The sequence below is a fragment of the Lutra lutra genome, chromosome 3 (genome assembly GCF_902655055.1).
Source record: "Lutra lutra chromosome 3, mLutLut1.2, whole genome shotgun sequence".
NCBI lineage: Eukaryota > Metazoa > Chordata > Mammalia > Carnivora > Mustelidae > Lutra > Lutra lutra.
The window spans coordinates 84,085,478-84,102,909 of NC_062280.1; the positions used below are offsets into that span (position 1 = coordinate 84,085,478).

Consider the following 17,432-nt stretch of genomic DNA (forward strand, 5'->3'; position numbering starts at 1 on the left):
GTACATAAAATCCATGACTTCCTTTATTGTCCTTGGTGAGATAATGAAATATTGTTGCTCATTTTAGTGGTCAAACTTTTCAACATCCAAAATAGGAAAATAAATTGGCCTATAGAATGATTTTGAAATGGCAGGGATGTTTACCAAATTATCTAAAACACCAGAGACATCAGCTTTCTAGGAAAAAAAAAAAAGAGGCAGAACAGCATAAGCAGTAAGAAGAGCAAAGCTTTAGTGTTGGAGTCCTTGATTCAGATTCCAGCTTTGACACTTGTGAGCTTTTCTAGGTCTCAATTTCTTTATCTATAAAATGGAAATTAAAACTACATAAACAACGCTGTGAGGTAAAACGAAATCAGTGCTTTTCACTCCTGGCTGGTCACCACAATCACCCTGAAAACTTATCAGAAACATATCTCGGGCCCCACTCCATACTTACAGGGCTGTGGCCCACAAGTATTTTATAACAAATTCTAAAGATGAGCCTTATATGCCAGTCGCAACTGAGAAATCATGGGAAAAAATGATCTATTTTATGTTTTTACATATTCTTATGTAAAATTTATGTGTGTAACTTACCAGTACCCTAGTACACTGTAAGTGTTCAAATAAATGCTTGCTGTTATTATCAATAATTATTTTGAAATTGGAGATAAAACTGGGCATTTTGTAACAAGATGGGCACTAGGCAGTTGCAGAACTACTATGTATAAACCTCTCACCAAAAATGAGACTTAAAACATGACACTACACTGTTTGAGACACAGTGAGAGAGGACATAAATGAAGTTTCAAATTGATGACAACCCCTCTTCTAAAACACAGTTTATGATAGAAAGAAACCTAGTTGGCATTTTTTATATTTTTCCTAACAAAGCTTGACCATTCTAGATCATTCCATCACAAAACTTTAAATCTAATTTTCATTTTTCAGTAATTCATACAATGTACGCAAATTCACCACAGAGCAATTCAAGTGCTAAATAAATGTGTACAATGACATTAACATGGCAGCAAATATCTAAAATCCACAGAAATGGGCATTCATTGAAGATTCCTATTTCTCAGTTATTTATGAATAATAATTGCATCGTTCCATTTTAAAAGTCTAAACCCTTGAATTAATTAGCATTTCTAAATAAAGTGGCCTCATATATAGGATACCGAGCCCTTTAAAAAAAGCCCAACCGTATCTTTGTGCCATTATAAAAATATCAATATTATCTATAAGAATACATTATTACTATTTTTAAAGTTCTATTAGAAAACAACAAATCTGTTTTTAAATTTAGTTTCCAGTTTGTTTCTTTCGTAACACAAACTAGGGTAAATTCAGACACTACTCTAAGTACTAAACACTCTCTCTTCTAAATACAGAAATAAAAAAAAAAATAGTTACCACCAAAAGAAGATAAGGGGAAGTCTACAGCCATTTGGAATAAACTACATATATTTATTAGGCACTAAAATTTTTATTTTTAAAACACTTTCACAGATAATTTTTAATGAATTTACAATTTAATTACTAATGTTTAAAAGTTAAAATATTTCAGCTGTACAAAACTGTGTTTACCTACTTTACTGAATAAGATACTTTACCTTTGTTTGGGTTCTATATACACATCTTACAAAGATTATGTGGATCACTAATCTAATACTAACAGATTGCTTCAAGTACTGAGAAAGAAGTATGTTATGTAAATAAAGCTTACAGAGAAGAAGTTGTTTTGGTCATTAAATTATAGGACTCTACCTTTCTTCTATCATGTTTTAACCATTAATCCTAGTGGTATTAGAGAAACAAAGTTAAACCAAGAGATCCAGAAGGCCAAGGTAATCTGATCTTAAGAGTTAAAAGAAACAGGGTAAAAACTAGAGTTTAAAGATGTCTCAAAAAAGTATAACTACAGTTTTCACCTCTCCTCAGCCTGCAGAATATTAACTACTTATATTAAAAGAGCTTGTAAACCACTGTACCAGTGCCAACTGTCTACATGATAGGAAGAATGAGGAAAATAACATGAATTTAATCTGATTACCCACCACAACCACATTTTCAGGTATATTCAGAGTCAGGAGAGGGAGAATTAAGGGCATTAAAAAAGTTTTTGGTCTTAAAAAAAAAAAAAAAAAAAGCTTTTAGTCTTCAGTACACACTTGATCTGCTGCAAAGCAAAACAAAACCAAAAAAACCCCAAACAAAAACAAAAACAAAATAAGACAACACTTGGAACTACCAAAATAAATGGTGACAAAAACTACTCATCTGCAGCTCTTACCAAAAACATTTTTTGGATATACTTTCCTAATGCCTCTGTGAAACCGCTCTTTTCCACACTTTCTTGATTACCTTACTAAATCCCTCCCTATGGTTAAAAGGATAATTTGGCAAGTAGGATAAACAAAGAATATTTGGCAAGCCTGAAAAGGGCACAAAAATTAAGGAATGGAAGAAAGAATAGAGGGGAAAGAATGTGAAAGAAAAGAAGGGAAAGTGATCATAACCACCTCTTCTCCATCATCAATTACTTCTCAAGAAACAAAGCAGGGTGAATCTCACACCTGAAAGTCCTACAATGACAGTAAAACTGTCCAAAGAACATAATACCCTTTATTCTACTTTACCTCAACTCCTAAGTGAGAAAAATTTAGGATATATCAAGTCAATAAGTTTGGAAACTTAGCCATAGATGCCATAACAATAAACATTCAAAAAGTAACACCAAAAGAAAATGATTCATAATAACCCAGTGGGTTTCACCACAGTAATATTTCTTTAAAACATACAACTCAAAATAGCACAAAGTACAAGAAAATAACTTACTTGAGTTGGAACAAGTACAGGAGGATAGGCCATCTTATGATGTCTATACACCCAAAATGCACAAATAACAATCCCCGCAATTAACATAAGTGGCACCAAGGAATACAGCAATATGTTGTAATAGGGTGGCTTAGGTGTAACTGGGTTTGAAGTCGCTGTGGAAAATAGAAGGAAAAAAACAATTCAGATTTGGTCTACAAAATTCCACAATAAGTATTTATTATAGTATCAAATCTTAGGAGAAAAATGAGAGTAGGAGAACGTAGGAGTAAATAATTACATCAACACAAATATTCTTTGTTTTCAGTGTACTAGTTGAACAGACCTATGTGTTTTCCCTGTGAACTTACGCTGTGTGACTTCCATCTCCGGAAAATAAGAAAACCTTTCGTTACACATATTGCCCTCACAGCAACAAAAATACACTTCAGGGCTGTCTTTTTTTTCTATACAATCAGTCCTATAAACAAACAAAAGGAGAAATAATTAAAATCAACATTAAACTGAATCTGTAGTGTTTTTCTACAATTCTTCTCAGAGATAAAATAATGAAAACGTTATTCATAGTCAACTTCAAGATTTTTATTAATATCCAGTGATCAATTCTTAAAAGCCAAAAATGGGGCGCCTGGGTGCCTCAGTTGATTAAAGGACTGCCCTTCTGCTCACGTCATGATCCCAGAGTCCTGGGATCAAGCCCCCGCATCGGGCTCCCTGCTCAGTGGGGAGCCTTCTTCTCCCTCACCCTCTGTTGTTCTGCTTATGCTCTCTTGCACTCTCTCTGTCAAATAAATTTTTAAAAATTAAATTTTAAAAAGCCAAAAACGTTCCAGTAATCCTGTTGCTAAATCTCATAAAAAAAACAAAAACAAAAACAAAAAACCCAGCTGCTTCCATAGCAATCATACTAGCTCCATAAGACCACTGCTTTAATTTGGTTTTTAATGATCAATCTAAGGCAACCATATTTTTTTTTTTAATTATTAGAAAACCTTGAAAAGGAACATAAAGCCAATGAAGAAATTTCGTTTATGAGTGCTTTCTTTTACAGGAAATATACCTTTCCCATTGCATGAATACAAAAACTGAACACTATAAATAAAACTATGTGTGTGTGTATACACGAATACATATATGCATATAAATATACACACACAAAATGATGCAAGTTCCTCTCATGACAGAACTTATCTCAACATCAGAGACCCAAGCTAGGTTTGGGAATTGAAGAGTGTCATTTTTTGCAGTAGATTTAAATGCCCTAAACAAAATGAACAGGGTTAACATAATCAACAAGTAGAGAACATCATGTAACAACATACAGAACCTAATAACACAAAACCTGATATGAGTTAAGTTGACTGGGGAGCTGAGGAGATAGGGATTTAGTTGCTAGAACAAACCCTAGTCAGCTGCTAATAGGACACAGCTATACCTATTAAAAAAAAAAAATCAAACCTTTAAATACTGCTAATAAACATCAGGTGAATTTAAAGATCTTACAAATACACGGCAAACTTTTGTGATGGCTGTTAGAATAATAAGGTTGAATTTAAAATGGGAAGCTTAAGAAATTTCAGGGAGAAGACTATTTTAACAAAATCAAAGATTAAAATTAAATCTACACCAATATCTATTTAGTAGAAAGTAAAAAACAACTGAAAGTGAAATCTTAAGTCATAAAAATGTATAAATTTAAATTTTTAATACTTAGAATCATGCCTCAAATTATAGGAGGTGAAAATGATTAAGTACCTAGCTTAATTAATTAAAAAAAGTACTTTTCACCATCGAATTTCACTCTTCTTTTTATCATTGTCTTTTCCTCCATACTTTGACCTTTCTTGAATCTTTTAACTATTCTTCAGGTGAGACAAATAGTTTTTACCACAAAAAGAACAAGGATCCCTGGTTTCAACTAATTAATAAGAAATAATTTGGATAAAGACTCCCCCCCCCCCAAATTCTTCCTACCGCTTTATTTATTTATTTATTTATTTATTTTGGTAGATAAAGCTGAAATAATACCACATTAATTTCAGGTATACAACATAGTATTTTCGTATCTGTAGATACTGTGAAATGATCACAATAAACTAGTTAACATCAAATATCATACACAGTTACAAATTTTTTTTCTTGTGATGAGAACTGTTAAGATCTACTTTCTTATCAGGGCATGTGGGTTGCTCAGTCAGTTAAGCGTATGACTCTGGATTTCAGCTCAGGTCATGATCTCAGGGTTGTGAGATGGAGCCCAGCTCTCTTACTCTCTCTGCCCCTCCCCAACTCCTTCTCTAAAAGAAGAAAAAAAATCTCCTCTCATCAATTCTCAAGCATTACAATACAGTTTTATTAACTACAGCTGCCACGTTATACATCACAATCCCAGGACTTGTTTTATAACTGGAAGTTTATACCTTTTGATCACCTTCAACCATTTCACCCAATCATCCACCCCCCCCCAACCCCTGGCCTCTGTATCTAGGAGTTCTTTTTTTTTTTAAGACTACACATATAAATGAGATCATATGGTATTTGTCTTTCTCTATATGACTAACTTCACTTAGCATAACACCCTCGAGGTCTATCGATTTTTGTCTCAAATGTCAAGATTTCTCTTTTTAAAGGCTGAGCAATATTCCTGTGTGTGTGCGCGCGTGTGTGTACACACCACATTTCTTTATCCATTAACAGACACTCAGGTTCTTCCATATCTTGGCTATTGTAAATAATGCTGCAGTAAACGTAGGGGTGCATGTGTCTTTTTACAAGTTAGTATTTTCATTTCCTTGATAAACAGCCAGAAGTGGAATTGCCAGACCATAGAGTAGTTTTGTTTTTAATTTTTTGAGGAACCTCCATCCTGTTTTCCTACTGGCCCTACTTCCCTTTCATAATAACAGATATCACTTGATGATCACCTCTATTAATAGAGAGGCTAAGAATCAGAAATGCAGCTAAAATGTGTAATTACAGAGAAAAAAAAATTCCTGGAAATTTCAGAGATTTAGAAGTATACCCTAAATACTACATATATACCTAAGATTTTATTTCTAATGAAAAATTGAGAATTCAATTTTCATGGGCTTATTCTACACATTTTGCCACATATGGCTAATCCATCACAGGTTAATGGTAATCAGTTAAAGCTCCTGAAAGTGGATAGGCAAGTATCCAGTGTTCCAAGAGTATATCAGTATTTTCTGGCTCCAAAATGTCTGTTTATCTAGGACTTTGCAGCCTTGGCCAGTCATTAGCACCGACCCACAGTGGGAATCCTGTGGCCCAGGCAATTTAAGTGATCAGCCAAACATCTATGGGACTCCTTACAGAAGATCACAGTTAGTCAGTAACATGCCTACTGTATTTTATTTCCAATACAGACTAAAACAATTTAAGCAAAATTTTCTAGATAAGGACTCTGTTAGTACTGATGTCATTCCAAATATCAAGTTAAAATGTCTCTCAGAGGTAAAGAACAAAGGCCCACTTTGCAAGGAAAAAAAGGAAAAAACACAGTAAGATCAATTTCTTCCAGATACATAAAGAGGGAAATTAAAAGAAAATTAAATACTATTATGAAGCCTTACTTTCTTTGAGGATACACGATAGATTTTCAAAAGATATGTCTTTTAAAGCAATTTTGAAAATCCCTTTTCCTCAAAATTGACATTAAAAATAGTTTATCATCCTAATAACATAGGGGAAAAAATGGTTCTATCTCACTACTTGGTGGATTATTCAAAGTGTATCAAAGATAAAATATAAACATGCCATATTTATCTTATTACTTTAAAACATGTATCTTGTCATTAGAACATGTTATAATGGTCTTCATAATCCCATCTTAAAAAAATTTTAAGTGAAAATACATGCATTGGGCTTTCCCCCTTTAAAAGGGAGTGGGGAGGATTATTCGACATTCTCATAAAAAAAAGAAAAAGTTTCCTTACCTGTCATAACAGTTGATATCATCCAGCCAACAACCTTGCTTCACTATTTCAATGGAACCAGAAATATTCTTCCAGGTAGCAAAACAATGTCGCCTTTTATCTTTGTCACCGTAACAGGGTTCAACACCAGTTCGATTGGTCTTATCTCTTTCCCAATTAGCATTATAGAAAATACACTCCTGAGTTTCTGATCTACCAAGTATAGCACCTATAAAATAATGAAACAACTTAATATTAGCTGTATTAGCTCTTAAGAGATTCTCTCCCATATACCGAGCTCAGATGTGCCTAAAACATCAGTAACTTTCTGTCTTCCCAGTGTTGTAACAATGGGTTTGTTTCTACATCAATCTCTGGACTTGAAGTGTAATAAACATAATAATGGAAAATGATCAAATATATCACAATATTTCTCTGAAAAAGGTCAGTTTCATTTCATTTAAGAATGTCCTTGATGAAAAGCAGTAAAATTGTTAATTAAATCTTGACCATGGATAGATTTCTTTTCAATATCCTGTGTGACAAAATAGGAACTAAGCAAAATCACTTCTACTGCATACTGAAGTACAATGATTGCCTCAAGAAAAAGCCTCTGCATGACTGAGTTGTGAATTAAACCAACCATGGTTATTCAGACTTGGGCATCTGACAGACACGCTCTCAAAAATGAACAAACCCATTACCTTCAAGAAAAACAATGGACAGTATGCAATGCCAGTGATAAAATTTGATCTTTCAAGAGAAAGAATTTTGGAAAATTTGCATACTTTCCCAACACTTAAAGAATTCTCTCATGAGGGATGCCTGGGTGCCTCAGTCAGTTAAATGTCAGACTCTTGATTTTGGGTCAGGTCATGAGCTCAGGGTCATGAGATCAAGCCCTGCTTTGGGCTCTGCCCTGGGCATGGAGTCTGCTTAAGATTCTTTCTCTCCCTGTCCCTCAGCCCCTCCCTCATCCTTCTCCCACTCGCATGTGCATGCATGAGCACGCTCTCTCTTTAAAAAAAAATCTCTCATGAGATCAGTGAAGATGTTAATACATGTAACTTTAAATACTGAATAATAAAATGAGCCAATAATTAGGTCTACATAATTTCTAAAAAAAAAAAAAAATGGGCAAAAGATTCAAAATAACATGCTTTGCTGAAAAGATATGAATGGAAAACACTAACATGAAAGGATTCTTGGTATCATTAATCATTAGAGAAATGCAAACTGAAATTCTAATACTGATTAAAATGGCTAAAACAAAAACAAGCTCAAATGTTGGTAAATATGTAAAGCAACTGGGACTTTCACATATTCGTGGCTGTAATGCAAAATGGTCCACCCACTTTGGAAAGCCAGTTTGACAGCTTCTTACAGTTAAACATACACCTACCATACTACCTACACAGCAATAGCATGCCTAGGCATTTACCTAAGAAATAAAAACATATGTTCATGCAAACTCTGTACATGATGCTTAGAATGGCTTTATTTACAATCAACCCAAAACTGGGAACAACTCAATATCCAGTACTGCTAAGTGGATAAACAAACATCTATACAATAAAAAGAAGTGAACTAGTGACAGCTGTACAACATGGATGAATCAAATACATATTATGCTATATGGGATTCCATCTATATGATATTCTGGAAACAGTGAAATTATGGAGACAGAAATCCGATCAGATCTTGCCAGAAGCTGGGAGTGAGGGGAGAGGACTGATAACATAAAGGCATGAGAAAATTTTTCAGAGGGACCAAAATATTGTACATGATAACTGTGGTCAGAGGGTATATGACTATGGGTTAATCAAAAGTGACAGAATTATATTATAAAAAAAATAACATTTATTCTATGTAAATTATACTTCAATAACTCTGATCCCCACCCCCCAAAAAGCAAAAAGTCTACCACTTGTTGAGTTTTGGTATAGTATCAAAGAAAAACATCCACAATTATCTAAAAATACATTTTTTCTAATGATATATATGTGCATGACCAGACTTCCTTCATATCAAAAGAGCATATCACAGGAGACTTAATGGAGAAAGAGATACAAGAATCCAATTGTCAGTGCACCTGGGTGGCTCAGTGGGTTAAAGCCTCTGCCTTCGGCTCAGGTCATGATCCCAGGGTCCTGGGATCGAGCCCCACATCGGGCTTTCTGTTCAGCAGGGAGCCTGCTTCCTCCTCTCTCTCTGCCTGCCTCTCTGCCTACTTGTAATCTCTGTCTGTCAAATAAATAAATAAATCTTTAAAAAAAAAAAGAATCCAATTGTCTTCCACAAAACAGTCATTAAAGAGATCTGCAAAAATTTCACTAATTTTTCTGTTTGGAAATATTTTCATACAAATGTTCTTTTGTGAACATATAATGGATTACTGTTACTGTTAAATATTTTTAAATTCTGTCAATTTCTAATGTGATAAGGATGATAGATATAAGCCCCTATTTAAAAAAAAAAAAAAACAAACCTCTGGGGTTCTAAATTTTTAAAAGTCTTAAAAGAAGTTGAGACCAAAAAGTGTGAGAAATTGTTGCTGCTATACAATGTCCTAGTACACAGATGGAATTATAAGCTGCTAAAATCTGTGGCAGTGTTAGTGCGATGGACTTCCTCTCAATAATGGAAGAAATAAAAGCAGGAGTGGACATATTATAAACTAAGGCTAGTAACTCCAAGTTCTCTGTATTCTATTAAAGGGGGGGGGGGGCTGCTTGTACTATTTACCTGTATTAAAAAAAAATAGCTATTTTCTTAGTTACTCCTTTTCAAAAGCTGTTGGAAATACCAGCAAATAAGTTCCCTCCTTTACTAAATAACCCAAAAGCAATCATTCACTGTCACATTATTATCTTAAAACACAGGTATGGCCAACCTTTTCTCTTTTTTTAAATTCAATTAATTTTCTTTCAGTGTTCTAAAATTCATTGTTCATGCACCACACCCACTGCTCCATGCAATATGTGCCCTCCATAATACCCACCACCAGGCTCACCTAACCCCCCCCACCCCTCTTTCCTCCAAAACCCTCAGTTTGTTTTTCAGAGTCCACAGTCTCTCCTGGTTTGTCTCCCCCTCTGATTCCCCCAACTCACTTCTCCCCCTCCATCTCCCAATGTCTTCCATGTTATCCTTATGCTCCACAAGTAATTGAAACCATATGATAAATTTTTCTATAAAGGGCCAGATGGTAAATATTTTCGGCCTTGCAGACCACCTGGTTTCTGTCACAACTACTCCATTCTGCCATTATAGCACAAAAGCATCCATAGGACAGTATATAAATGAGCATGGTTATGTTTCAGTAAAACTTTACTTATACACACTAAAAATGAAATTTCATGTAACTGTTACATGTCACAAAATACTATTTTTTTTCAACCATTTAAACATGTAAAGATCATTCTTAGTTTACAGGCTATAAGTCTGGCTCACAGGCTATGTGGTCAACTATCTCTTAAAACAATGTCCTAATTCCAATGGTCTAGCTAACCTCCCTTTGGTTTGATTTGTTTTGTTTTGTGGGGACGGATCCCCTGTAAATTACCACTTGTGTAATTTGTGTTAAAAACCACTATCATGGGGAGCCCAGGTGGCTCAGTGTGTTAAGCCTCTGCCTTCAGCTCAGGTCATCATCTTAGGGGTCCTAGATTGAGCCCCGCATCAGGCACTCTGCTCAGCAGGAAGCCTGCTTCCCCCTCTCTCTGCCTACCTGTGATTTCTCTCTCTGTCAAATAAATAAATAAAAACTTTAAAAATACACCCCACTATTATTTTAATTTCCAAAAAAGATGTCACTGAAGCACAGGAACAACATAATAATACCATTTAAACTAAACAAAACTGATAAAAATAATATAAAATACTGCCTAGAGCAGAAATGCCAAATGGATTTCGTCTTTGTTGTCACTCCAATAAACTAACAGTAGCTGCCTGGAGTAGCATATGGAGAAGGATTTTGAAGTAAAAGGGTCTTGAAATTAGTATTTGCCACCTCCGTTCTAGAGAAAGATAAATGACCATTCTTCCTCGTTTAAAAAAAACTTTCTTCACTAAGTTTTAAAGGTAAACAAGACTTCAGCATGGTTTTCTAGATCTAGACTATCATCTGAAGGATATTTTCCAGAGACAGAAAGAAGACTGCTTATATAGAAAACTGTGACAATCTCATCATCCCCTCCTCAAGCTGATTCTGTAATCAGTCTCTATTCCATCATATCTCTAACTGAACACTAAATAATATGGTAATTATAAAATAAAAATTACACATATTTTTATGTCCTTAAGTTGCATTTTGACTTTAAAGGTGAATGCTAGGGGCACCTGGGTGGCTCAGTTGGTTGAGTGACTATCTTCGGCTCAGGTCATGATCCTGGAGTCCCGGGATCAAGTCCTGCATCGGGCTCCCTGCTGACAGGGAGCCTGCTTCTCCCGCTGACCTTTCTCCACTTATGCTCTCTCTCTCTCTCTCATTCTCTCTCTCTCAAATAAATAAATAAAATCTTTTTAAAAAAATTTAAAAATAAATTTTTTTTAAAAGGTGAAATTCTAAAAAAAAAAAGGGGGCAAACAGTTGCTTACATGTGTGAATTTTAACAGCAACTTGCGATTAAAATTTCCTGAAACTTAAAACTTCTACCCATAAATTTATTCTATCAGAGTAATTCCAAATAGTTCATACTATTTTCAAAGAAATAAACAGACATAAAAGGTATGTGTTCATGGTTTAGTATGACGGTTCTTAACTAATTATGTACAACAGAATCCCCTATGTTTTCCTCAAATTCCTATTTGAGTGACATTTAGCCCTGGGAATGAGTAACTGAAAAGTCTACGACAGGAGGAGTATATATCCAGAGAAAGTGAGTGAGTGAGTGAGTGAGTGTGTGCATGTGTATGCATGTGTGTGTGCACAGTACACACGCATGCGTTTTTTTCTTTTGACAAAGACCCAGTGGTGATCAAATGTTCCTCCCTAGTTAAGTACCACTGGCTTAACAGACTATGAACTGAATTTGGAATTTAGTTCACAAACTGTGGCCTTCAGTAATCACCAAAACTTTCATTACCCTGTTTCCACAACTGAATCAATTTCCATAATTTTGTAATTATTATTAATAATTTCATCATTTCATAATTCACATTTAGCCTAGTTATAGTAAATCACTTAAGTCTTTAGATAATAGTTCTAGTTCCAAAGTACTACTTATGCATTAATGACTAGTACCATTTTTCCTGCCACTTTAAAAAAAAAAAAAAAAGCAGCACACTGGATCTGAAATTTGGTAGAACATCTAACTATAAAATAGCCCTGTAAAAGTCCTATTAAATCTAAAGTACCCTTCTATGATGAAAAAGCTGATTTTACCTAAAGTGACTACATCTGAGGACAATGAGGATTTTATTTTTTTAAAGTAGTAAATTTTAACCTGATACACCAACACTAATTTCACATACTCTCTTCCTGAAACAGAAAAGAAGGGACTATTTCAACTGATCTTATGAGGCCACTATTACCTTGATAACAAAAACAAAGCACCAAAAAGAGAAATACAGACCAATATTTCTTATCAACTTAGATGTTAAGTCCTCAGCAAATTTTAGCAAACAGAATCCAACAGTATATATTTTTTAATTTTATTTTTCAGTGTTCCAAGATTCATTGTTTATGCACCACAGGCAGTACTCCAAGCAATACCCTCCTTAATACCCATCACCAGGCTCATCCACCCCCCAACCCCACTCCCTTCCCAAACCTTCAGTTTGTTTCTCAGAGTCCACAGTCTCTAAGGCTTCATCTCCCCCTCCAAGTTCCCCATTTACTTTTCCTTTCCTTCTCCTAATGTCCTCCATGTTATTCCTTATGCTCCACAAGTAAGTGAACCCATATAATTGACTTTCTCTACTTGACTTATTTCTCTCAGCATAATCTCCTCCAGTCCCTTCCATGTTGATACAGAAGTTGAGTACACCAAGTAGGATTTATTTCAGGTATATAAAGGTTGGTTCAATATTCTAAACTCAATGCAATCTGCCAAATCAAGAAATTAAAAGACAAAAAATCACACAATCTATGAGTACACCAAGAATAGATGGGAACTTCCTCAAACTCACAAAAAGCACCTACAAAAACACCAACAGTTAACATCATAATGGCAAAAGACTAAATTCTTCCCCTCTAAGATAAAAAACAAGGTAATGATGTCTGTTCACTACTCTGAACACTCTACTGAAATTCTAGCTATTCCAATAAGGCAAGAAGAAATTAAAGGCATACGAAATGGAAAAGAATATGTAACTATTTCTATTTGCAGATGGCATGACTGTCTTTGGAGAGAATCCCAAGGAATCTTCAAACAAAATATCAGAATGAGTTCAATAAGGTCACAGCATATAAGATCAATACACAAAAACTGCATTTCTATAACTAACATTGAAGCAGTAGAAATGAAATTTAAAATATAATACCAGTGGGGCACCTGGGTAGCCTCAGTCAGTTAAGCTTCCGGCTCTTGATTTTGTCTCAGGTCATGGTCTTGGGGTCCTGAGATCGAACCCGGCATCAGGCTCCCCAATCAGCACAGAGTCTGCTTAGGATTCTTTCCCTTTACCCACTCTTCTTCCCCCTCCGTCCCTCCCCCATCTTGCGCACATCTGTGTGCATTTGAGCGCACTCTCTCAAATAAATAAAATCTTTTTTTTAAATGTAGTACCAGTTACCATTGCTCCTTAGATTATAAAATACCTAAGCTATAATCTGACAAAATGTATAAAATCTACGTGATAAAAATTATAAAATGTTGATGAAAGAAAAAGACTTTAACACTTGGAGAGACATACCATGATAATGTATAGGTTTAATCCAATTCATATCAAAATCCCATTAAATTTCCTTGTAGACATAAATGAACTTATTCCAAACATTTTTGAAAAAGAATAAAGCGGGAGAATTCATGCTTACTGATGTTAGGTCTTAACCATAAAGCTGAAGTATGACCAGTGGTAATAGAGGTGGGACAGACACAGATCAATGGAACACAGAGAAAACCAGAAAGAGATCTACACAGATAAGCCCTGATTAACTCTGGACAAATGAACAAAGCAATTCTATAGAGCTGGGAAAGCCTTTTCAATAAATAGCACTAGAGCAATGGAAATGATTAAAGCAACTATTTCTTAAATGCCCTCCCTTTGTTATCTATCATCATTTTAATAGTTCCTAAAAGTCCAGCTCTTGTAAAAAAGCCTCCTAGGCTAATCTCACGTGACAATTTCATGTTTTCTCAAGGTAGATATAACAAAATCCTAGAAGTCCTTAATAAGACTACTCCTTCCCCCAAAATGTACACCACTTGCAAACCAACATACATGTATTCCTTTACATTCACTTACTGTTTTTGATCAGTTGCCTATATACATTCATTTACATGTCAGAATGACCGTGGGTCTAAAACTATCCATCTTAATTGCCCTCCAAATACAATCAGTATTTAATGAATGATAAATGTAAAAAAAAGCAATATAAGAACTGAATAAAAAACCCACTAACTACCTACAGCTTCCAGCTTCAAACAGGTAACTGGAATTAAATATCTTTAACAACTAAGAATTGCATTAATTTCTTTTCTATTAAGAAGACAATGTTTTCATAGTCCTGTGACCTGCATCACCCTATCACAATTTTCCTATGTACACAAACAACATTAAACAGAAAGAATTGTTTGACATCTCACAAATATGAGGGACTTTTTTTTTTTTTAAGATTGATTTATTTGAGAGAGCGAGCATGAGTGGGGGTAGGGTCAGAGGGAGAAGCAGGCTCCTCACTGAGCAGGGAGCCTGGCAGAGGCTGGGTCCTGGCACTCCAGGATCATGACCTGAGCTGAAGGCAGACACTTAACAGACTGAGCCACCCCAGTGGCCCCGAGGCTCACTTTGAAAAAGTTCTCTAATGGTGTCTGAAACTATCAACAAATTATTGAGATACAGTATAAATAGGCATGCTTCCCCTAAACCTGTTCCTCTTATAGGCAAATTAGTCCTCTAGGAAGGGTTAATGAAGTTTCAAAAATAATAAATAAAACTTGATAAGCAATTCTTGTTTCCCTTTCACATATTATTGCTTCCTGCCACCTAGGGGTAAAACACACATCCAAAGAGAATCAGCAACAGCAGGTAGATTAGATTGATGATGCTTTTAATCCAAAACATTTTATAGTATAAATTAAAAACAACAGAATAGTATCAAAAGCATTATACAAAAGAATGATTTTAGATAAGTAAATAATTGGGAAATTCTAGCATAGTACAACCCCATGGTACCAAAAAACCCTAAAATAAGTAAATATATACAGCATTTTATTAGTTCAGCAGGTATTATTAAAGTCTCTCCCTATGCTAGGTAATCATCCAACTACCCAGAAACTGGCAACTTGAATGAGTAACATACAACCTCAAGTTGAAGGATTTCTCAATTTCCCCCAATAAGGTATTTTTAAAATTTTGGCCAACTAGAAGTATACAAACCTTTGTATATTATTTGAAATAGTCAATGTATACTTATTTTAATGAATTTAATGAATTAAATTTTATGAATATTTTAAAATCAAAGCACAATTTTATAAACAATTTTGTTCAAATTTCACATGCATCTCTCAACAAGTATCATCTCATTTTTTTTTTTTTAAGATTTATTTATGTATTTGACAGAGAGAGAGTAAGAGAGGGAACACAAGCCAGGGGGAGAGGAGAGAGAGAAGCAGGCTTCCCACTGACCAGGAAGCCCAATGCAGGGCTCGATCCCAGGACCCTGGGATTATGACCTGAGCCAAAGGCAGACACTTAGTGACTGAGCCACCTAGGTACCCTCATTATTCTTTTTGAGTCATCAAAAACTATCAAAACATGAATCATCTTCACTTCCATTTAAGTTGCTTGAGAAGCAATACGTTTTAAAGTCATATAGGATATTATCACTGGAAATCTTTTTCCAAGCCAATAATATCCATTCACGTAATACTAAGGCAGTGATTTTCTTTTCACTGTTCTACAGGTATATTTTGTAATCTTCAAAAAGTAACTACTTATAATATTGCTTTTAAAAATGAGCTTTTTTAAGTTGTTTTTTTTTTACAGCCTCTGTAAATAGTTTTTCCAAGAATAATTAATTTGTTTAAACTCTTTATTCCCTTCTACCTTAGGAAACTGACATAAACATTCAATCGAGCACTGACTGGCATAATTTCAAGCTCGCCTGCCTTTTCCAAACATTGTATTTTCATTCAAAATAAAACTGAGAGAGCCTCAAAATACGAAAAACTTTGTAAGGATTCAAATACAAAATTACTCATCTTCTGAGGAATAATCTTTTAGAGAAAACTATGCTTTATACTGAGCATTTACAGATGAAAAAAAATTGACTATATACTTGTACTATAAATTAACACACCAAGATAAGTGCTACAGTTAAATGCTGTAGGAATTAGAGATGATAACCTATGCGCTTTCTAGAATAAGCCCTATTACCCCTTCTATATAACCAGTGCCTGGCACAATACAGGAACTCTATGTATACAAAATCAATTCACACAAAAAAGAAAAAAGAAAGACTTTACAGGGAAGTGGGACTAAAGCAAATTATTAAGGAGAGACAAAACTATGGCAAACAGAAGCAGGGAAGATATGACCAAGTAAGTAGGGATGTGAATAATCGAGAGTGTTTGACAACACTGCTCTTAACAGACGAGCACATTCCATACTGTTTAGTACTGGGTATAATCAAGGCAGGTCTGCAAGACATCAGAAGTTAAGAAAAAGAACAGAAGTGATATTTCTAAGATTATCTGAATACATGACTATTAAAGTGTGCTGGATTAGAAAGAAACTCAGTAAGCCACACTAACTACCCAATATAAAAACCAAGGGTCTATAGTCTCTCACGTGCTGACCAGTCACAAGTATCAAAGGACTGGCAAATTAGAAGACAGAGATCAAGTTTTTGCTTTCCATAGTCCCCTTCTTTGGTCCCTCTTCATGTAAGAAAGTAAGAGATAAAAGTGATTTAGTTTATAAAAGTGATCTGCGTGTAGAGGGTTGGCTGTTTCTAAATGTTTATCTTCTAGCATCTGACAAAACAAAGCTGGCTTTCATACTATCTACCCTTTGTTTCTCTTTGTTGCTAACTCTCATCCTGATATTCACTCCTACTGTCATGAAAGATACATATTTTCAGGGGTAAGTAAAATATCTTCAAAGATGAAGCACAACAGCAAAGTGTTTTTGCCTACAGCCACAAAATGTGTGGGATATCTATAAATGCCCAGGATGCAAGATTAAAATAGTCCTACCCAGTTCTCTGGCACTCATTCGAATATGAATTACATCAAAACAAGTACAAGTAGATACAAGTATTACCTAGGCTGTGTAAAATAAATTTCTGATATTAGATGTTCATCTTGTGAGGGCAAGGGAGATCACGGTGACTGCAGCTAGAGACCAGTACTCCTATCAGAATTAATGGGCTATTTTTAGAAATTGTACAAAAGCCAAAACGGGCATAATTTAGAGTAGTAAGAGATAAAAGGTAAATTCGCAAATCAGAACAGAGCTCTTAAAATAGATTAAGGAAACACACACAGAGCAGTTCCTACTAAAAAC

The 17,432-nt window shown here is 34.8% G+C and overlaps 1 protein-coding gene across 1 annotated transcript in view; it reads right to left on the minus strand.

The window, feature by feature from the left end:
• The window catches only part of ACVR2A (activin A receptor type 2A), an 84,277-nt gene that overhangs the window by 28,284 nt on the left and 38,561 nt on the right, over nucleotides 1-17,432 (minus strand). The window contains 3 exon segments of the mRNA XM_047722409.1: nucleotides 2,824-2,978; nucleotides 3,174-3,283; nucleotides 6,780-6,987. Coding sequence (XP_047578365.1) covers nucleotides 2,824-2,978; nucleotides 3,174-3,283; nucleotides 6,780-6,987 — 473 coding nt within the window.